The sequence below is a fragment of the Pipistrellus kuhlii genome, unplaced genomic scaffold, assembly GCF_014108245.1.
Source record: "Pipistrellus kuhlii isolate mPipKuh1 unplaced genomic scaffold, mPipKuh1.p scaffold_m20_p_4, whole genome shotgun sequence".
In the NCBI taxonomy this organism is placed as follows: Eukaryota; Metazoa; Chordata; class Mammalia; order Chiroptera; family Vespertilionidae; genus Pipistrellus; species Pipistrellus kuhlii.
In genome coordinates, this window is record NW_023425540.1 from 91,909,893 (window position 1) to 91,925,081 (window position 15,189).

Sequence of the window (15,189 nt, forward strand, 5' to 3'; positions counted from 1 at the left end):
GCTGGAAGTCTACCATCAAGGTGCCAGCAGGTCCCACTCCCTCCAAAGGCCCCAGGGCAGCTGCCTCCTCCATCTCATGGTGCTGCTGGCCATCTCTGTCTGCAGGTCCAGCGAGTCTATTCTTTTTGGGGAGCACCATGAGCCTCAAAAGTAAGAGGGGGCAGGGGAGGCTGGGCCTGCTGCTGTTCTTCACCCCCCTTTTGGCTCAGGAGCCAGCCCCCACCCCATCTGTGCCCCTGCTCTGTTTTGTTTCAGAGCATCTGACTTACTAATTATTTATTTAGTTCCTCTCCCGAGGATAGGCTTATCGATTTTAGGGAGAGGAAGGGAGAGAGAGGTGTGAGGAACATCAATCTGTGGTCTCTTGTATTTGTCCTGGTTGGGGAATGAACACATAGGTATGCGGCCTGACTGGGAATCGAACCTGAGACCCTTCCGTGTATTGGATGATGCAAAGCATCACATTTGTTTCTTTTTCATGTGCACTATCATCTTACTATTGAAATGTATCCAGAACCAATATTCTTATTGTTTTTATTTTTTCTGAGTCCTCACCCAAGGATATTTTTCCATTGGTTTTTTGAGAGAGTGGGAGAGGCAGAGACAGAAAGAAACATTGATGTGACCTATTGATTGTTTGCCTTCTACAAGAACCTGCAACCAAGGTAGGTGCCCTTGACCAGAATCACACCTGGGACCTTTCAGTACGCAGCCTGACGTTCTATCCACTGAGCAAAACCAGCTAAGGCTTCAACACCAATACTGAATATCTTCTCAGAGAGGACCCCACATATTTCCTGTCTGATAGCTGATCTACTGGTCATCGCTGATCCCCCTGAAGGGATAAGCCCCGACTTCTTCTATGCCCCACCCCAAAAGAGATTGGCATCCCATTGGGGCAGTCTGGGCAGGAGCATAAAGGGGCTCAGAGGGGTCCAGCAGTAGAAGGCAGAGAGGCCTAGCATGGTGAGGACGCTGCTCAAAGCCACATCCTGTCCATTCCCAGGTCCCTGCCCCAGATCTCCTCACTGGCTCTCCCCTTCCCCTCCTCTCTCCCCCTTCAGATGATGTGGCTGCTGGTCCTGACTCTCCCCTGTCTGGGGGGCTCTGAGCCTATGACCTCAGGTGGGTGCTGACCCCCAGGCCTGGCTTGTCTCTGATCCCCTGACTCTGACCTCTCAGAGGCCGCCCCTGGGATGGGGTGGAGATCCCCCTGAAGATGGTTGTGGGAGGGACTGAGGATGGGGCCATGCTGAGTGCCGGGAAGTGGTGCCTGGGTCCCTGATGGCTCCTCCTCTGCTTCCCCAGATCCCGGCCCAGGGACTGAGCTGGTGGGCATCGTGGGAGGACACGATGCTTCAAAGGGGGCGTGGCCGTGGCAGGTGGGCCTGTGGTTCCGGAATGAAGCTGACTTGGATTGGAGTCTCATTTGTGGGGGCTCCCTCATCGACCCCCAGTGGGTGCTGACCGCTGCCCACTGCATTCCAGGGTAAGTCCCTCCTCTGCCAGCACCCAGCATGGGGGTGGGGGACAACATGGGAGGCATGTGATGTGTGCTGTGGGCAGATCCTGGGTTCATTTGGTGCAGACCCCCCACCAGGATTCAGCTTCCTGGAGCTCCCCTTGCCCACCACAGAGGGGAGGTCTCTGGGCTCTGAGGGGCTGGCCCACTTCCTGCCACAGCCTCTCAGAAGTATTTGGCCTCTTTCCCCAGGAAAAACCCAAAACATCAGCACTTTAAGGTCCAACTAGGAGGAGTGAGACCCTCATGGCATGACAGTGTGATGGTGGCTAGGATCATCCGCCACCCGGAGTACAGGATTGAGGAGCGAGTAAAAGGTGGGGCAGACGTGGCACTTCTCAAACTGGAGGCCTCCGTGGGACCATCTAACCTCATCAAGTGGATCAGCCTCCCACCAGCCTCCTATGCATTCCCCACAGGCACCCGGTGCTTGGTGACTGGCTGGGGCAGGATTGGTCCTGAAGGTAAGAACCAGAATGAGTGGGAGGAGGACACTGAGGATGATGCCCTGGGGTTGGTGGGAGAAGGGCAGGCTTTACAGAGGAGGCTGCAGCTGGGGTCCCTCTGGGATCTCCCTTGGGTGTAGGAGGCACACAGCCTGAGAGGATTCTGTTCAGGAGCAGAGACCAAAGTAGCAAGAGGGAGGCATGGACATGGGCATTTTTAATTTATTTTTAATTTTTTTAGTATAATACAAGGATATTTTTTCCAGTGATTTTTAGAGAGAGTGGAAGGGAGTGGGAGAGAGAAACATCGATCTGAGAGACATATCTATTAGTTGCCTTCCGTCCGGAGCTGGGGATTGAACCTACATTCCAGGTCCTTGCCCTTGACCAAGAATCAGACCTGGGACGCTTTGGGCCAGTGCTCTAACCAAGGCATTTGTCTTCCTCACTCTGCACCAGGCCTGTGTGCTCCCTTCCGGGGTCCCGTTCTCCCTGAGTCTCCCTAGTGGGATGGAGAGGAGGAGGGAGAACTCCAGTGACCTGCTCCAGGATTCACTGTTAAATGGACAAAGTGAAATCTGACAGGAGGGCCGCTCACTCTGCATTTCTCAGGGGAAAGCACTTGCTCTTATTTTTCCCAATAAAATTGTTTGTGGATAAAAAATATATTTCTGTTTCTTTTTGGATCTTGTTGCCCCCAGTGTCAGCCTAGAGATGATCATCCCACTGTCCTAAAATGAACCCGGAGAGCTGGGGTCTTCCGTGACTCCCAGGGTCCCCCTGGGGGCGCTGAGACTCAGTGTGAGGTTCTAGAATCGTAGCCTGTGATTGGACGCCCCTCAGGACACCAGGCTCACTGGGCTTCTTCTCACAGAGCAGCTGCCAGAGCCCTACAATCTGCAGGAAGTGGAGGTCCCCATTGTGCCGGATGAGATCTGTAGGCAGCAATACCTCCGTATCGACAAGGTTGTCAAGGACGACATGCTGTGTGCAGGGAGCCCGGGCCGGGACGCCTGTCAGGTGAGACCCCCAGACTGTGGCCTTCGTCCACTGCTCCTGCCTGCAGGGACCCTGAGTATTGACTGCCTGTCTCTTCTTCCCACAGGGTGACTCTGGGGGCCCCTTGGTCTGTAAATGGAACCAAACCTGGGTCCAGGTAGGGGTGGTGAGTTGGTCATACAAGTGCGGTCTTCCCGACTTTCCTGGAGTCTATGCCCGAGTGACATCCTACTTGCCTTGGATTCGCCGTCATATTCCCTCCATTCCTTGAGCCCGGGGCCGGGCAAGGGTGCTGCCCATGTGAGATGAAGACACGCTCTCCATGGTGTCTGAGGATCTCACTGTTCCTTCCCAATGCCAGCTCTTCACAGCACCTAGCACCCTCCTTCACCGCCAGTCCCTCTGAGATCCTCCTGCCTCTGCCACCTCCATCAGTCTGTGACCCCTGACAGGCAAAAGGGAGAGGAGGGATGTGGTCTGAGGTCAGGCGGGGCACTGCAGGCCTCCTGCCTCCTCCCCACCCTCTGTAGTTCATTAAACTGCATGAAAACTGCTCTGGACTGAGTGTACTTACCTGAGGGCCGGGCCAGGGTGCCATGGGTGGTCCGTCCTGGTGGGGAACCAGGCTCTGGAAGGTGGACCAGGTGGGGATGGGCAAGTATGGCTGCAGCGTGGAAGAGGGCCACATGGGTGGACTCTCTTGGCTGGGGAGGAGGAGGAGTGTTCTGCCTGAGCTGGAGACCACAGCCCGGCGGGCGGCTCCCGGAGTGGCCCACACCTTCCCTCTTCCTCCTTCCATTCTGGTCAGTGTGGAATGGATGCTTTGAAGGACTTGGACTTGGCAACAAACAAACAGGAAGTATTGTTTTCCATAGTCACCACTGCTCTGTCTGACCCAGTGCAGCCAAATCCTCATTTTCTAATATTTGATCAACTCCTTGGACCTAATGAAGTCCCGTCCCATTTGTATGCTGAACCTCAGTCTCCCATTTAGAGCTTCTCCTGAGCAGCAGAACTTGCAGGGGCCAGCAACAAGCCTTGTTTTCCCTCTTCCTACCCCTGTCCTCAGCCTCCTTTGGCAGCCTGATCCTGGTTGGATGGAGGCTGCCAGAGAGGAGGATGGAGAGGGGGACCCCATCCTCCCAGAGGCTGCTCTCCCAGCGCTGGCGCCCCTGCTGGAGAAGCACCGCAGTGCACCCTCCTCTCAGGATCCTCAAAGACCATCCATTCTCCCAGGGGGTGGGAGGGCCTCCCAGAGGACAGAGGAGCTTCTGTCTCAGATGGAGGAGTGAGAAGGGGCTGTGGAGCCCCTCCTGCCCCAGGCAGTGATGTGCAGTTCCTGCTGAGTTAGGATTTGGGGGGCATGGCTGGTGCCCGGCTGGGGTGGGTGCCTGCACCTACAGGTTTGGGCCAGGACCCAGAAGAACCTGGGGAGCCTGAGGCGGCCAGTATGGTGGGTGAGGGGGCTCCATTCTCCGCAGCCACAGGCTGGTCCCCAGCCTGATTCTAAAATGTGGTGGAGCCTTCGAGGTCCCTGCCCAGTGCTCAGGACCAGTGCCCTGAGGCCAGGGGGGACAAGCCCTGCTCTCTCCCTGTGACCCGGTCCTTCAAGGACAGCTGCCCTCCAGTTAGGGAGAGTGGGAGCTCCATGGCAGACGGAGCAGGAGCTGCATGCCTCATGTGCCCGGGACTGAAGTCTGGGTTTCCGGGGCACCAGGAGCTCTCCAGGAACTCCTTTTTTCTGGGAAAATGAGGCCCAGGACTCAGCTGGAAGGCACCACCTTGCAGATGGCCCCCTTGGGGATCTCCTCCGCCCAGGGAGCAAGGAGGGGCTGACACAGCTCAGCCTGAAGCTGTGCCCTGGCCCTCAGGTTCCAGCACACTTTCTGCCTAAGTGACTGCCCTGTCCATGGGCCTGTGGATGGGTGCTTCCAGGATGTCTACACCCATCCAGGTCCCCTCTGCCCACCAGGAGGGTGTGGGCTGCCTGCAGTGCCATTGGGCGCTGGGGGATATGATTCTGTAGGGCTTCCCCTATGGGCGCGGGTGTAGTCAGACCTCAGTGTTTCCAGGGTTAAGAATGAGATTGAGTGACTAGAGGCCAGCGCTGCCAGGAGGGAGAGGACCTGGGACTTGGTGTGGAGGGAAGGCTGGAGTGAGACACACCTGGGCCTGGGGCCATGTCTGCAGGCATGGCCACCGGGTGTCCCCACAGGGCTCTCTCTCAGGAGGATGGGCTCAGGGCTGATGGTCCCACCACCCCTCCCGGCTACCACTTGCCTGGAATCATCAACCATCTCAGCACCTGGCTTCCTGGGCTGAGCAGTAAGGCACGGTGGGCGGAGCCAGATGCCTGGCTGGACATGGACAGGAGATGTGTTGCCTGTGGTCTCTGAAATCTGTTCTAACTGAGCCCTGGGCCAGATAGGGACATGGAGCCTGCAGGGCTATGTCCCCCAAAAAGACCCTACAGGCCAGATCAGTGCCCTCGGAACCCTGGGGAAGGTGTTGGCCTCATCCCCTTGTCTGAGGTGACAGGAGACACCCTCAGGCTTGGAATGGAGATGCCATGCAGGGCCATTCCCTTCCCTGTGGAAGTCACACCTCATTCACTGTAAGGTTCGCCCACCTGTGGTGTCCTGGAGTGGCAGTGAAAGCCCAGGACTGGGGGAAGGGGTGTGTGTGTGTGTGTGTGTGTGTGTGTGTGTGTGTGTTAGTGTGTGTGTAGTGAGTGTGTGTGTGCGTTTAAACAACATAAATTCATTCTCTCACCAGCTGGAGGCCAGAAGCCCTCAGCCAAGTTTTTCTGGGGTCACACCTCCCCAGGCTCCTGCCTCCTCCACTTCTATTGGTTCTAGGACGCTTGTCTTGCTGAGGAACCACTGGACGCCCCCCTCCTCCTCTGTCCTACCACTCCCTGTGTCTCTCCGCATTCTCACCTCTTCCTACAAGGACACCCATCACTGGTTTAGGGCCTCCAATTTTCCACTCTGACCTCATGTGACCCATTTCCCTAGGCATCTGTTTCTCAGTGAGGTGAGGTGTGAGGGACCGCACTGGTCCACACTGACCTACCTCACTGGTGAGGTTCCAGGCCACCAGGCTGTGTGCTCCTGAGGGGGAGCCCCCTGAGGAGGCCAGGGGCTGGCACAGGAAAGCTTTAGGACCCAGCACCCAGGGGCACCCCATCCAACCACAGGCTGTGAGGGCCTCTGCACCTCTCAGGGGAAGAAGCAGTGAGCTCCACACCTCCCAGTGCCCTCCAGCCCGGGACGCCGGCCACACAGAGGCTGCGGCTCTGAGCGCTCCCAGTGCTGGACAGGGCACCGCTACAGAGCCAGGCTGCACTGGTGTCACAGGGGCAGCACACACGATGGCCCTAAAGGTATTGGTGATGGGCCATGCAGCCGGCCCTGAGGAATGTTCCTGAGATGGAGGTACAGCTGGTGTCTGGGGACATGGAGCTCCTGTGTCTGGGGACAGGGAGCCAGCCATGCCGCCATCTTGGTGGGGCCAAAGACACTGACTGCCAGGCAGAGGCAGGGCTGCTGTGTCACAATGGGGGGCAGGGACGGGGAGGGCCCTGGGTGTCCCTTGGTGCCCCCACGTATATGTGATGGCAGGTGGACACTTACAGACCCCCGGCCTGAGGAGTCCCTGTGCCCAGAGCTCAGCCCCTCGGGGATGGGGGTCTGGGTCCTGCTTCCAGGTGAGCCCCAGTGTCCCAGTTGGGGAGCAAAAAGTGGGGATCTCTATGGACAGTGTGGGGCCTGTCAGCCTCAGTTGTGCCCTGAGCCTCTCCTTCCCAGGGCTGGGACTCCTTGGTGGTCCTGCAGCTGCCTCCTCAGCACACGAGGCAGAAGGCAGTGGGCACTGCCGGTCACAGAGGCGGGCCAGGTCCCCTCAGGGTGGGACTTGATGGCAGCGGCTGGGAGGCCTGGCAGCTCCTCTGGCTGCCTCACCCTGTCAGGTCCCTCTGGGCTGTGCAGGAAGAGGCAGGGGCTGGCCTTGTGTCCTTTGGGGGCGGGGACTGGGTCTCCCATTGGCTGGTAAAGGGGGCATCAGCCTGCATTGTGCTCCAGCCTTGCCCTCTGCCCAGCTCTGCTCTGTCCACCTGCCTCCCAGGTGCCTCTCCCTGATGTGTCCCCATGAAAGCCCATCGCAGTGCAGCTCCAAAGAGCCCCCTGCAGAGGGCAGTGTGCAAGGTCTCCACTGGGGGCAGTGAGGGTGGCCACAGGCCATGTGCCAGGCAGAGGGCATGCTCTAGTCAGATGGCGTGCTCCACGCTGCCTCACAGGGCTCAGCAGATTCAGGGGCTGCCCTGTGGCTCGAGGGGCCCAGCAGCAGCTCTGGGGCTCTGCCTGCCTGGGCCGCCTGCCTGGGCCCAGAGCTCCCGGACTTCTGCCAGCAAACCTGCTCCTCTGGCACGCTCTCTTTGCTCATGCCGTGGCCTGGCTGGGTTTGTGGCTGAGATCCCTGCAGCCAGAGGGGGCTGCTGCCCAGTGACAGCCAGGGGGCAGGTCCGGGGAGGCAGCGCCAAGGGTCCAGCAGCAGCTCCTCCACGTCTGCTAAATGACCCCTCGACCTGGGGTGGGCCTGAGAGAGGAGAAGCTCTCTCTGCCCATGGCCCAGCCAGGGAGCCCCCACCTGCCCCTGCCTGTGCAGGGGATGAAGGGGTACAAAAAAGGTCCTAAGGATAGTCTCTCAAGGTGAGGATGCCCCTGCACAGACTCCAGCTTCTCCATCCACACCAGGTCCCGCGCCCTTGGTGGTCTCAGCCAGGCCCCTGCCATCCCCGCAGATGCTATGGCTGCTGTTCCTGAGCCTCCCAGGCCTGGGGAGCTCCGTGGCCTTGTTGCCAGGTGAGTCCTCACTCCCTGTCCCCATCTTCTGCTCAGGCTGCCCCCGTCCCTGAGCATCAACTCAGGGCGGGACTCCTTGGTTCCTCCTGGGGGAGACTGAGTGCGAGGGGCCCTGCTGAGGTCTAAGATGGCGTCCCCTGTTCCCTTTGTTCCCAGGTCCAGGCTCAGGGAGGCAGCGGGGTGGCACCGTGGGGGCGCACAATGCCCCCGCTGGCAGATGGCCTTGGCAGGTCAGCGTGCGATGGTACAATAAGAAGCTGGAGCAGTGGCAGCACCTGTGGGGGCTCCCTCATCCACCCCCAGTGGGTGCTGACCACAGCCCACTGCACCCAGGGGGATGAGCCACACAGCCCGAGGCCCTCTGGCAGGGGTGGGGAGGGACACACGAAGGGGTGATGGGTGGTGGGCTATTGGCAGGGTCCTGGGTCTGGGAAAAGCCACTGTCAGGGAGCCCCACCCCTGCTGCTGTGCCCACACTGGCCCTGCCCCAGGGGCTCCTCTGAGAGGTTCCTGGTCCCTCACCCAGGGAGGACCACGTGGAGGCTTATGGCCTCAGGGTTCAAGTTGGGCAGCTGAGACTCGATCACCATGACACCCTGACAAATGTGAGTAAGGTCGTCCGCCACCCCAAGTTCTGCAACCAGAGCCTGTCTGCAGAGGGGGTAGCGGATGTTACCCTGCTGAAACTGGAGGCCCCAGTGACACTGTCTGAGCACATCATCCTAGTCCACCTGCCACCTGCCTCGCTGAAGGTTCCTGAGAGGAAGATGTGCTGGGTGAGCAGCTGGGGTTACAGCAGCCTCAGAGGTGAGGCTCAGGGGGACCTGCTGGGTGTGCGGAGGGAGGCACAGGGAGCTTCTGGAGGTGTGGTTGTGGCTTTCATGTTTGTCTTCTTTCCCCTAGCATGACGCCTTCCAGGCTCAGCCATGCTGTAACCTGTGTCAAAACTGCATTTCTCTTTGAGGCCCAGTAACCTCCACTGGGTGGAGGGAGTGTTTTGTGGTCTGTTCCTGCCTGAGAGACTGGTGCCACCTTCTGGCTGTTGTCAATCATGCTGCTGTGAACCTGTGTGTTCAAGCATCGCCAGAGCACCTGTTCTCTAGTCGTTTAAAACATGTTCCCTTTGCAGTTTATAGTCAGTATTATTTTGTATTAGTTTCAGGTGTACGCACAGTGGTTGGACAATCATATACTTTACAAAGTGTCTCCCCACCCCTCATAGTTCCATACCTACCTGGCAGCATACATGGCTGTGACAGTATTAGTGACTATATTCCCTAATCTGCACTCACATTGCCTGTGACTGCTTTGCAGCCACCCATGTGTATTTTTTAATCCCCTCTTCTATTTCACTTGGAGCCCCAACCCCCTCACCCCTTTGGCAACTACTGTCTGTTCACTGTTCTATGAGCCTTTTTCTCTTTTGTTAGTTTGCTTATTTGATTCTTTAGATTCCACACAGAGGTGAAATCATATGGTATTTGTCTTTCTCTGACTGACTTATTTCACTTAGCACAATGACAAGATTTCTTTTTTTATGGCCCAGTATTTATTTCATTGTACATATAGGGTGGGCCAATAGTAGGTTTATAGTTGTTTCATGTGTAAGCGTAATAATTAATAAATAATAATGCAAGAATGAACTCTGTATTTCACCTACTCATAACTGTAAGCCTACTTTTGCTTTATGTTGTCCCAGAGCAGCGGTCACCAACCTTTCCGACCTCACAGACCACCGGCTGGCCACTGCTGTCCCAGGGATCCCTTAAGCTGTCCTCATTTTAAATTTTTCTCTCTCTCTGATTAGGTGTTTTCTGCTAGCTTGTCATTTAAACTGTAGATTTGGTTTTGTGCTTTATCTAATCTGCTCTTATTCCTTCTAGTGTAGTCATTTCAGATCTCATATCTTTCATTTCTGACCATGTGTTCTCTTATGGTTTCTATGCCCCTTTTTTAAATGCTTACTGTCTTCTTAGTGCAGTCCTCACTGAGTTCATCAACCCTTCCCCTATGTTCCTTGAGCATCCTTAGAACCATTGTTTTGAACTCTGAATCTGGTACATTGCTTGTCTCCATTTCACTTAGTTCTTTTCCTGGGGATTTCTCCTGTTCTTTCATTTGGGGCATGCTTCTTTGTCTCCCCATTTTGGCCACCTCTCTGTATGTGTTTCTCTGTGTAGTTAGATCTGCTGTGTCCCCCAATCTTGGTAGGGTGGCTTTTTGGGGTACATGTCCTGTGGAGCTCAGTGGTGCAGTTTCTTTGATTCCCTAAGCGAGTTGCCCCAGGAATGTTCCTTCCTTCCTTCCTTCCTTCCTTCCTTCCTTCCTTCCTTCCTTCCTTCCTTCCTTTCTTTCTTTTTTTTTTAAATCAATCTTTATTGTTCATATTATTACAAAGGTTCCTCATTTCTTCCCCCCTCCACCAGGTTCCCACCCCACCCTCTGCCCCCTCATCCTCATCCATTGGTGCACAGTTTATGTTCAGTCTCTTCCTCCCTCCCTTTCCCCGATAGTAAATCCCTTTTTAGATAGCAAATCTGTTACTTAGCATTTTCTCATATCAATAATACCTCCACATGCCCAATGATACACTTCACACAAAAGACATTTCCAAATAGGACAACCAGCCTCATCCAGGCCCCACCCAAGGCACTCACAGGTCAACACCCCAGCACTATACTAACTCAACACATCCAGATCTAAGCCTTCATCACTTGATTCAGCAGACCCTCAAGTTCCCACAAAAGTTTCCAGCCATGTCTGAGAGGCAGCCGTGGGGCAGGGGCAGGTGAGGAGTGAGCTGTTTCGGGCCAGGCTGCTCCGGGCCTGGCCTCTGTTGCTCTGGTTCGTTCCACAACCAGCTGCTCCGTGTCTGGTCACTGCCGCTCCCGACCCAGTTGCTCTGGACTTGGCTGTTGCTGCTACAGGCCTGGCCACACCCGACTCGGCTGCTCTGGGCCCAATTGCTCAGTGCCCGGCCGCTCCGGGCCTGGCTGCTCCCAGCCTGACAGCCGCTGCTCTGGGCCTGGCCGCATCGGACCCGGCTGCTCCGGGCCTGGCCGCTCCCAGCCTGGCAGTTGCTGCTCCGGGTCTGGTCACTGCCACTCCCGACCTAGTTGCTCTGGACTTGGCTGTTGCTGCTACAGGCCTGGCCACACCCGACCCGGCTGCTCTGGGCCCGGTTGCTCCGGGCCCGGCCGCTCCGGGCCTGGCCGCTCCCAGCTGGCAGCCGCTGCTCCGAGCCTGGCCGCTCCCAGCCTGGCAGCCTCTGCTCCGGGCCTGGCCACACCAGACCCGGCTGTTCCGGGCCTGGCCGCTCCCAGTCTGGCAGTCGCTGCTCCGGGTCTGGTCACTGCCACTCCCGACCTAGTTGCTCTGGACTTGACTGTTGTTGCTACAGGCCTGGCCACACCCGACCCAACTGCTCTGGGCCCGGTTGCTCCGGGCCCGGCTGCTTCGGGCCTGGCTGCTCCCGGCCTGTCAGCCGCTGCTCCGGGCCTGGCCGCACCAGACCCGGCTGCTCCGGGCCTGGCCGCTCCCAGCCTGGCAGCCGCTGCTCCGAGCCTGGCCGCACCAGACCTGGTTGCTTCGGGCCTGGCCGCTCCCAGCCTGGCAGTTGCTGCTCCGAGCCTGGCTGCTCCCAGCCTGGCAGCCACTGCTCCGGGCCTGGCCGCACCAGACTCGGCTGCTCTGGGCCTGGCCGCTCCCAGCCTGGCAGTCGCTGCTCCGGGCCTGGCCGCACCCGGACTGGATGCTTTGGGCTTGGCTTCTGCTGTTCTGGGCCTGGCTGCTCCCAACCCGGCTGCTCTGGGCCCGGCTTCTCCGGGCCCGGCCACTCCGGGTCTGGGTGTTCCTGGACTGGCCACCCTGGGCTTGGCCGCCTCTGCCTCAGGCCTGGCTGCCACTGCCCCAGGTCTGGCTGCTCCAGTGCTGGCCGTTGATGCTCTGGTTCTGGCTGCTGCTGCTCTGGGGCCTGGCCACTGCTGCTCCAAGCCCGACTGCCACTGCCTTGTGCCTGGCCACTCTAGGCCTGGTCGCCGCTGTTCCAACATTCTGTCTCTTTTTCTTTCTTTCTTTCTTTCTTTCTTTCTTTCTTTCTTTCTTTCTTTCTTTCTTTCTTTCTTAAATGCATTTATGTTGCAATGTTGGCTGGTAAGTTGAGTTCTGACTTAGTCTTTGATTTTTCTAGATATTCTTTGCGTTCTTTCTTAAGTAATTTTACTATCATTTGCTCTCACTTGATTTCTTCACATTGAGAACTTCTATGGTTTCTTCCTCCCCGTCCTGGAATCTCAGCAGGTTGGCCTGTGGCACCCCTTTGTTCTCTGTGGGCTCCTGTGCTGCTTCAGCCTGTCGCCGGGGTTGGCGCCGCCCAGGAAGCATCCCTGGTCCTTGGCTCCGTTGCCTGCACTCAGCGGTCTATGGCTCAGGGGCACCCCCTCCCTGGGGGCCCCGTCGCCCGGCTCCTTGCTGGCGCCCGGCTGGCCGGTGTCCAGCGGGGGCTCCTGCTCCTCGTCGCGATCCTCCAGTCTGGAGCTTTCTTTCTCTCTCCCGCTAGGGGAGTCCAGGATCAGAGTCAACAGACTGTCCTCTGCACGCAGTGTGCACGACTCTGGGGGCTCGGCCTTTCGCCGTGCTCCCAGGACTCCACCTCACAGCCCCGTCTCCCCCTGCCCTGCCTGGGTCCCCAGGGACTGGCCCAGACCGGGAGTTCGGGGCGGTCCGGTCTGAGGCTCAGCGCCACCGGAGGCTTTGTTTCTTCCCGCTAGGGTAATCCAGCATCAGAGTCAACATTCAGTCCTCTGCGCACAAAGCACGCGACTCCGGGGGGCTCCCGCCTTTTGCGCCGTCCCCGGGATTTCGCCTCACAGCCCCATCTCCCTGTGCCCGGGCCTGGGTCCCCAGGGACTGGCCCAGACTGGGAGTTCGGGGCGCTCCGTTCTGAGGCTCAACGCCGCCAGAGGCTTTGTTTCTTCCGGCTAGGGTAATCCAGCATCAGAATCTACATTCAGTCCTCTGTGCACAAAGTGCGCGCGACTCCGGGGGCCCCGCCTTTCGTTTTTCCCCTGGGATTCAGCCTCCCAGCCCCATCTCCCCCTGCCGGAGCCTGGGCCCCCAGAATCTGGCCCATAATGGGGCTCAGCGCTGCCGGTTCGGGGGTTCAGCCCAGGCTGGGGGTTTTATTTCCTTTCTGCTAGGGAACGCCAGGCAGCATCTAGCCCTCTCCTCCTCTCTGGCTGTGACCTCTCGGTGCGCGCATACGTGCGAGCGCGCAGCATGTCTCCGTACCTTAGGCTTTTTTTTTCAGCTCCTCTGATTTTCCTTCTGGTTTTCTCCCACCTTCCTATTGTAGAGTTTTCAGTCAGTCGACTACCTGTAGCTCTGGGTAATGTCCACTCTACATTTTAGTTGTATTCCATTGAAATTGTTGTGAGCTGCTGCGGTTAGGTGTCTACCCGAGCAGCCATCTTGGATCCTCCCCTTTCTTCCTTCCTTTCTTTCTTTCTTAAAGAGAACTGGGTTTATATTTATTTATTTATTTATTAATATATTTTATTGATTTTTTTTTTTTTTTTTTTTTTTTTTTTTACAGAGAGAAAGGAAGAGGAATAGAGAGTTAGAAACATCAATGAGAGAGAAATATTAATCAGCTGCCTTCTGCACACCCCCTCCTGGGGATGCACCCACAACCAAGATACATGCCCTTGGTAAGAATCCAACGTGGGACCATTCAGTCTGTAGGCTGACACTCTGCCTACTGGGCCAAACCAGTTTTGGCAGAATGTTTCTTATGTTGGTTGTGTGAACCCTGCTGTCGTAGTTGAGTACTGATTGTTGTTGGCCTGTTGTAGGTAGGGTTGACCCTCAAGCTGACTGGCTGTGAGTATTGACCCCGATCACACTGCATGAGCTGATGCGAGTAGGCTGAATGTGCCCAGCAGGGTCGGGAGCCTGCGGAGATCTCCCTTTGAGTGTGCCGCTTGTGGAGCTAATTGGGTTGTACTCTGCTGTGGGCTGGTTGTGGGGCCTCTGGGGAGGCACTCTGGTGGAGGTCAATGTCAGACCCTGCCTGTGACCAATCCTGGGCTACCTGTTAGAAGCTACAGAGTGCTCCACAGTTGGTGGCTCCCTGTGCTAGGCCTGGGTGCACATGGGAGGGGCCAAGCTGCATACTGAGGCTGATTCCCAGCAATACCAGACCTGCATCAGGACACAAAAGGCCCAAAGCACTCCAACATCTGCCTTTGCCTGACAGTTGCCATTGGCTCTGCCACTGAAAGAGCCTCCAGCTAAGCTGGTGCCCAAGAATGTCCATTGTGTGGGTGAGGTGAGCCCCGCTGTTGTAGTTGAGTTGCATGAGTGTTGGTAGCCGAGTCCCCTGCTGACCTGAGAATCGGGGGATGGAGCAAGGGTAGGTAGCCCTGTCTGCTCTCCCCCAGGAGTCAAGTCACTTGGGGACGTTGCTGCTGTGCGTGCAAAATTGGAATCTGCAAACATGTCCTTGAATTAACATAGCAGAGTACAGCTGGATGAACTTTCCCAGGCAGATATCTTCCTGCGTAGGTCTTAAGGAACTGGCATGTAGCCATCATGCCCTGAGAGGCCATTTGGAGGAATGCCCAGCTTCAGGGTATAAAAAAGTTTGCGCCTTTAATAAACTTGCTGCAGTGCCATTGAGCATTCCAGCCCTCCTGAAGCCCTTCTGTCTCTTGTCTTTTATTTCTAAGCCTCCTAGCCTGATCTTCAGGACCTGCACTACTGGCTGGATCCGGTACATGAGGTAGTTTCTCAATAAGTCATTGGGTTGGGGCGAGTGGTGTTCATCAGTTTGATAAAGATTCAAATTCAGTGCAGTGCTGGGTGTGACAGCACTCAGCAGAAGCCTTAGGTAACACCAAAGTCATTCACCACCTACCACCCTACCACCCACCACCCACCACCACCTCCTACCGACTCAGGTCTTCACATCTCTGCAGTGGGGTAGGGTCTTAGGGAGTTGTCAGGATGAGGCTAGTAGAGTTCATCAGGCTCAGCACATTAGGATTTGGCAGTGAGGAGGGAAGGCTCAGCACAGTGGAGCTAGTTGGGGGGCTTGGGGAAAATTGCCCTTGCCTAAGATACACAGAACTCAGTCTCCTCCTGTGTGTCTCCCACATACATGGAGTCTGCTAAGCCTCCTTATGAGCCTTCTGAGAAAGACTGTTTGGGTCCAGGCTGGTTGTAGCTAGCAGACTCCCCTGCAGGGCAGGAGCTTGGTAGGGCAGGACCACTGGGAGCCTGGAGGTGGGAGGTGGTCAAGTGCCTTTTCCCAGGCTGATGCCCTATGGAGTGGAGTGTTCAACTCCAGAGAGATGGCATC

General features: G+C 56.9%; 1 protein-coding gene across 4 annotated transcripts in view; it reads left to right on the top strand.

Moving 5' to 3' along the window:
* The first annotated feature begins 915 nt into the window (after positions 1 to 915).
* The window catches only part of LOC118703782 (mastin), a 48,390-nt gene continuing 34,116 nt past the window's right edge, over positions 916 to 15,189 (top strand). Inside the window, exons 1-6 of one of the 4 annotated variants that reach the window (XM_045571480.1) lie at positions 916 to 966; positions 1,065 to 1,125; positions 1,309 to 1,489; positions 1,715 to 1,986; positions 2,843 to 2,988; positions 3,074 to 3,519. In XM_045571480.1, the coding sequence (XP_045427436.1) occupies positions 964 to 966; positions 1,065 to 1,125; positions 1,309 to 1,489; positions 1,715 to 1,986; positions 2,843 to 2,988; positions 3,074 to 3,238 (828 nt within the window). In that variant the 5' untranslated portion in view covers positions 916 to 963 and the 3' untranslated portion in view covers positions 3,239 to 3,519. Of the gene's footprint in view, positions 967 to 1,064; positions 1,126 to 1,308; positions 1,490 to 1,714; positions 1,987 to 2,842; positions 2,989 to 3,073; positions 3,520 to 15,189 lie in introns of those variants that run through there. The other 3 variants (XM_036410974.2, XM_045571481.1, XM_045571482.1) reach the window with 3 other exon arrangements.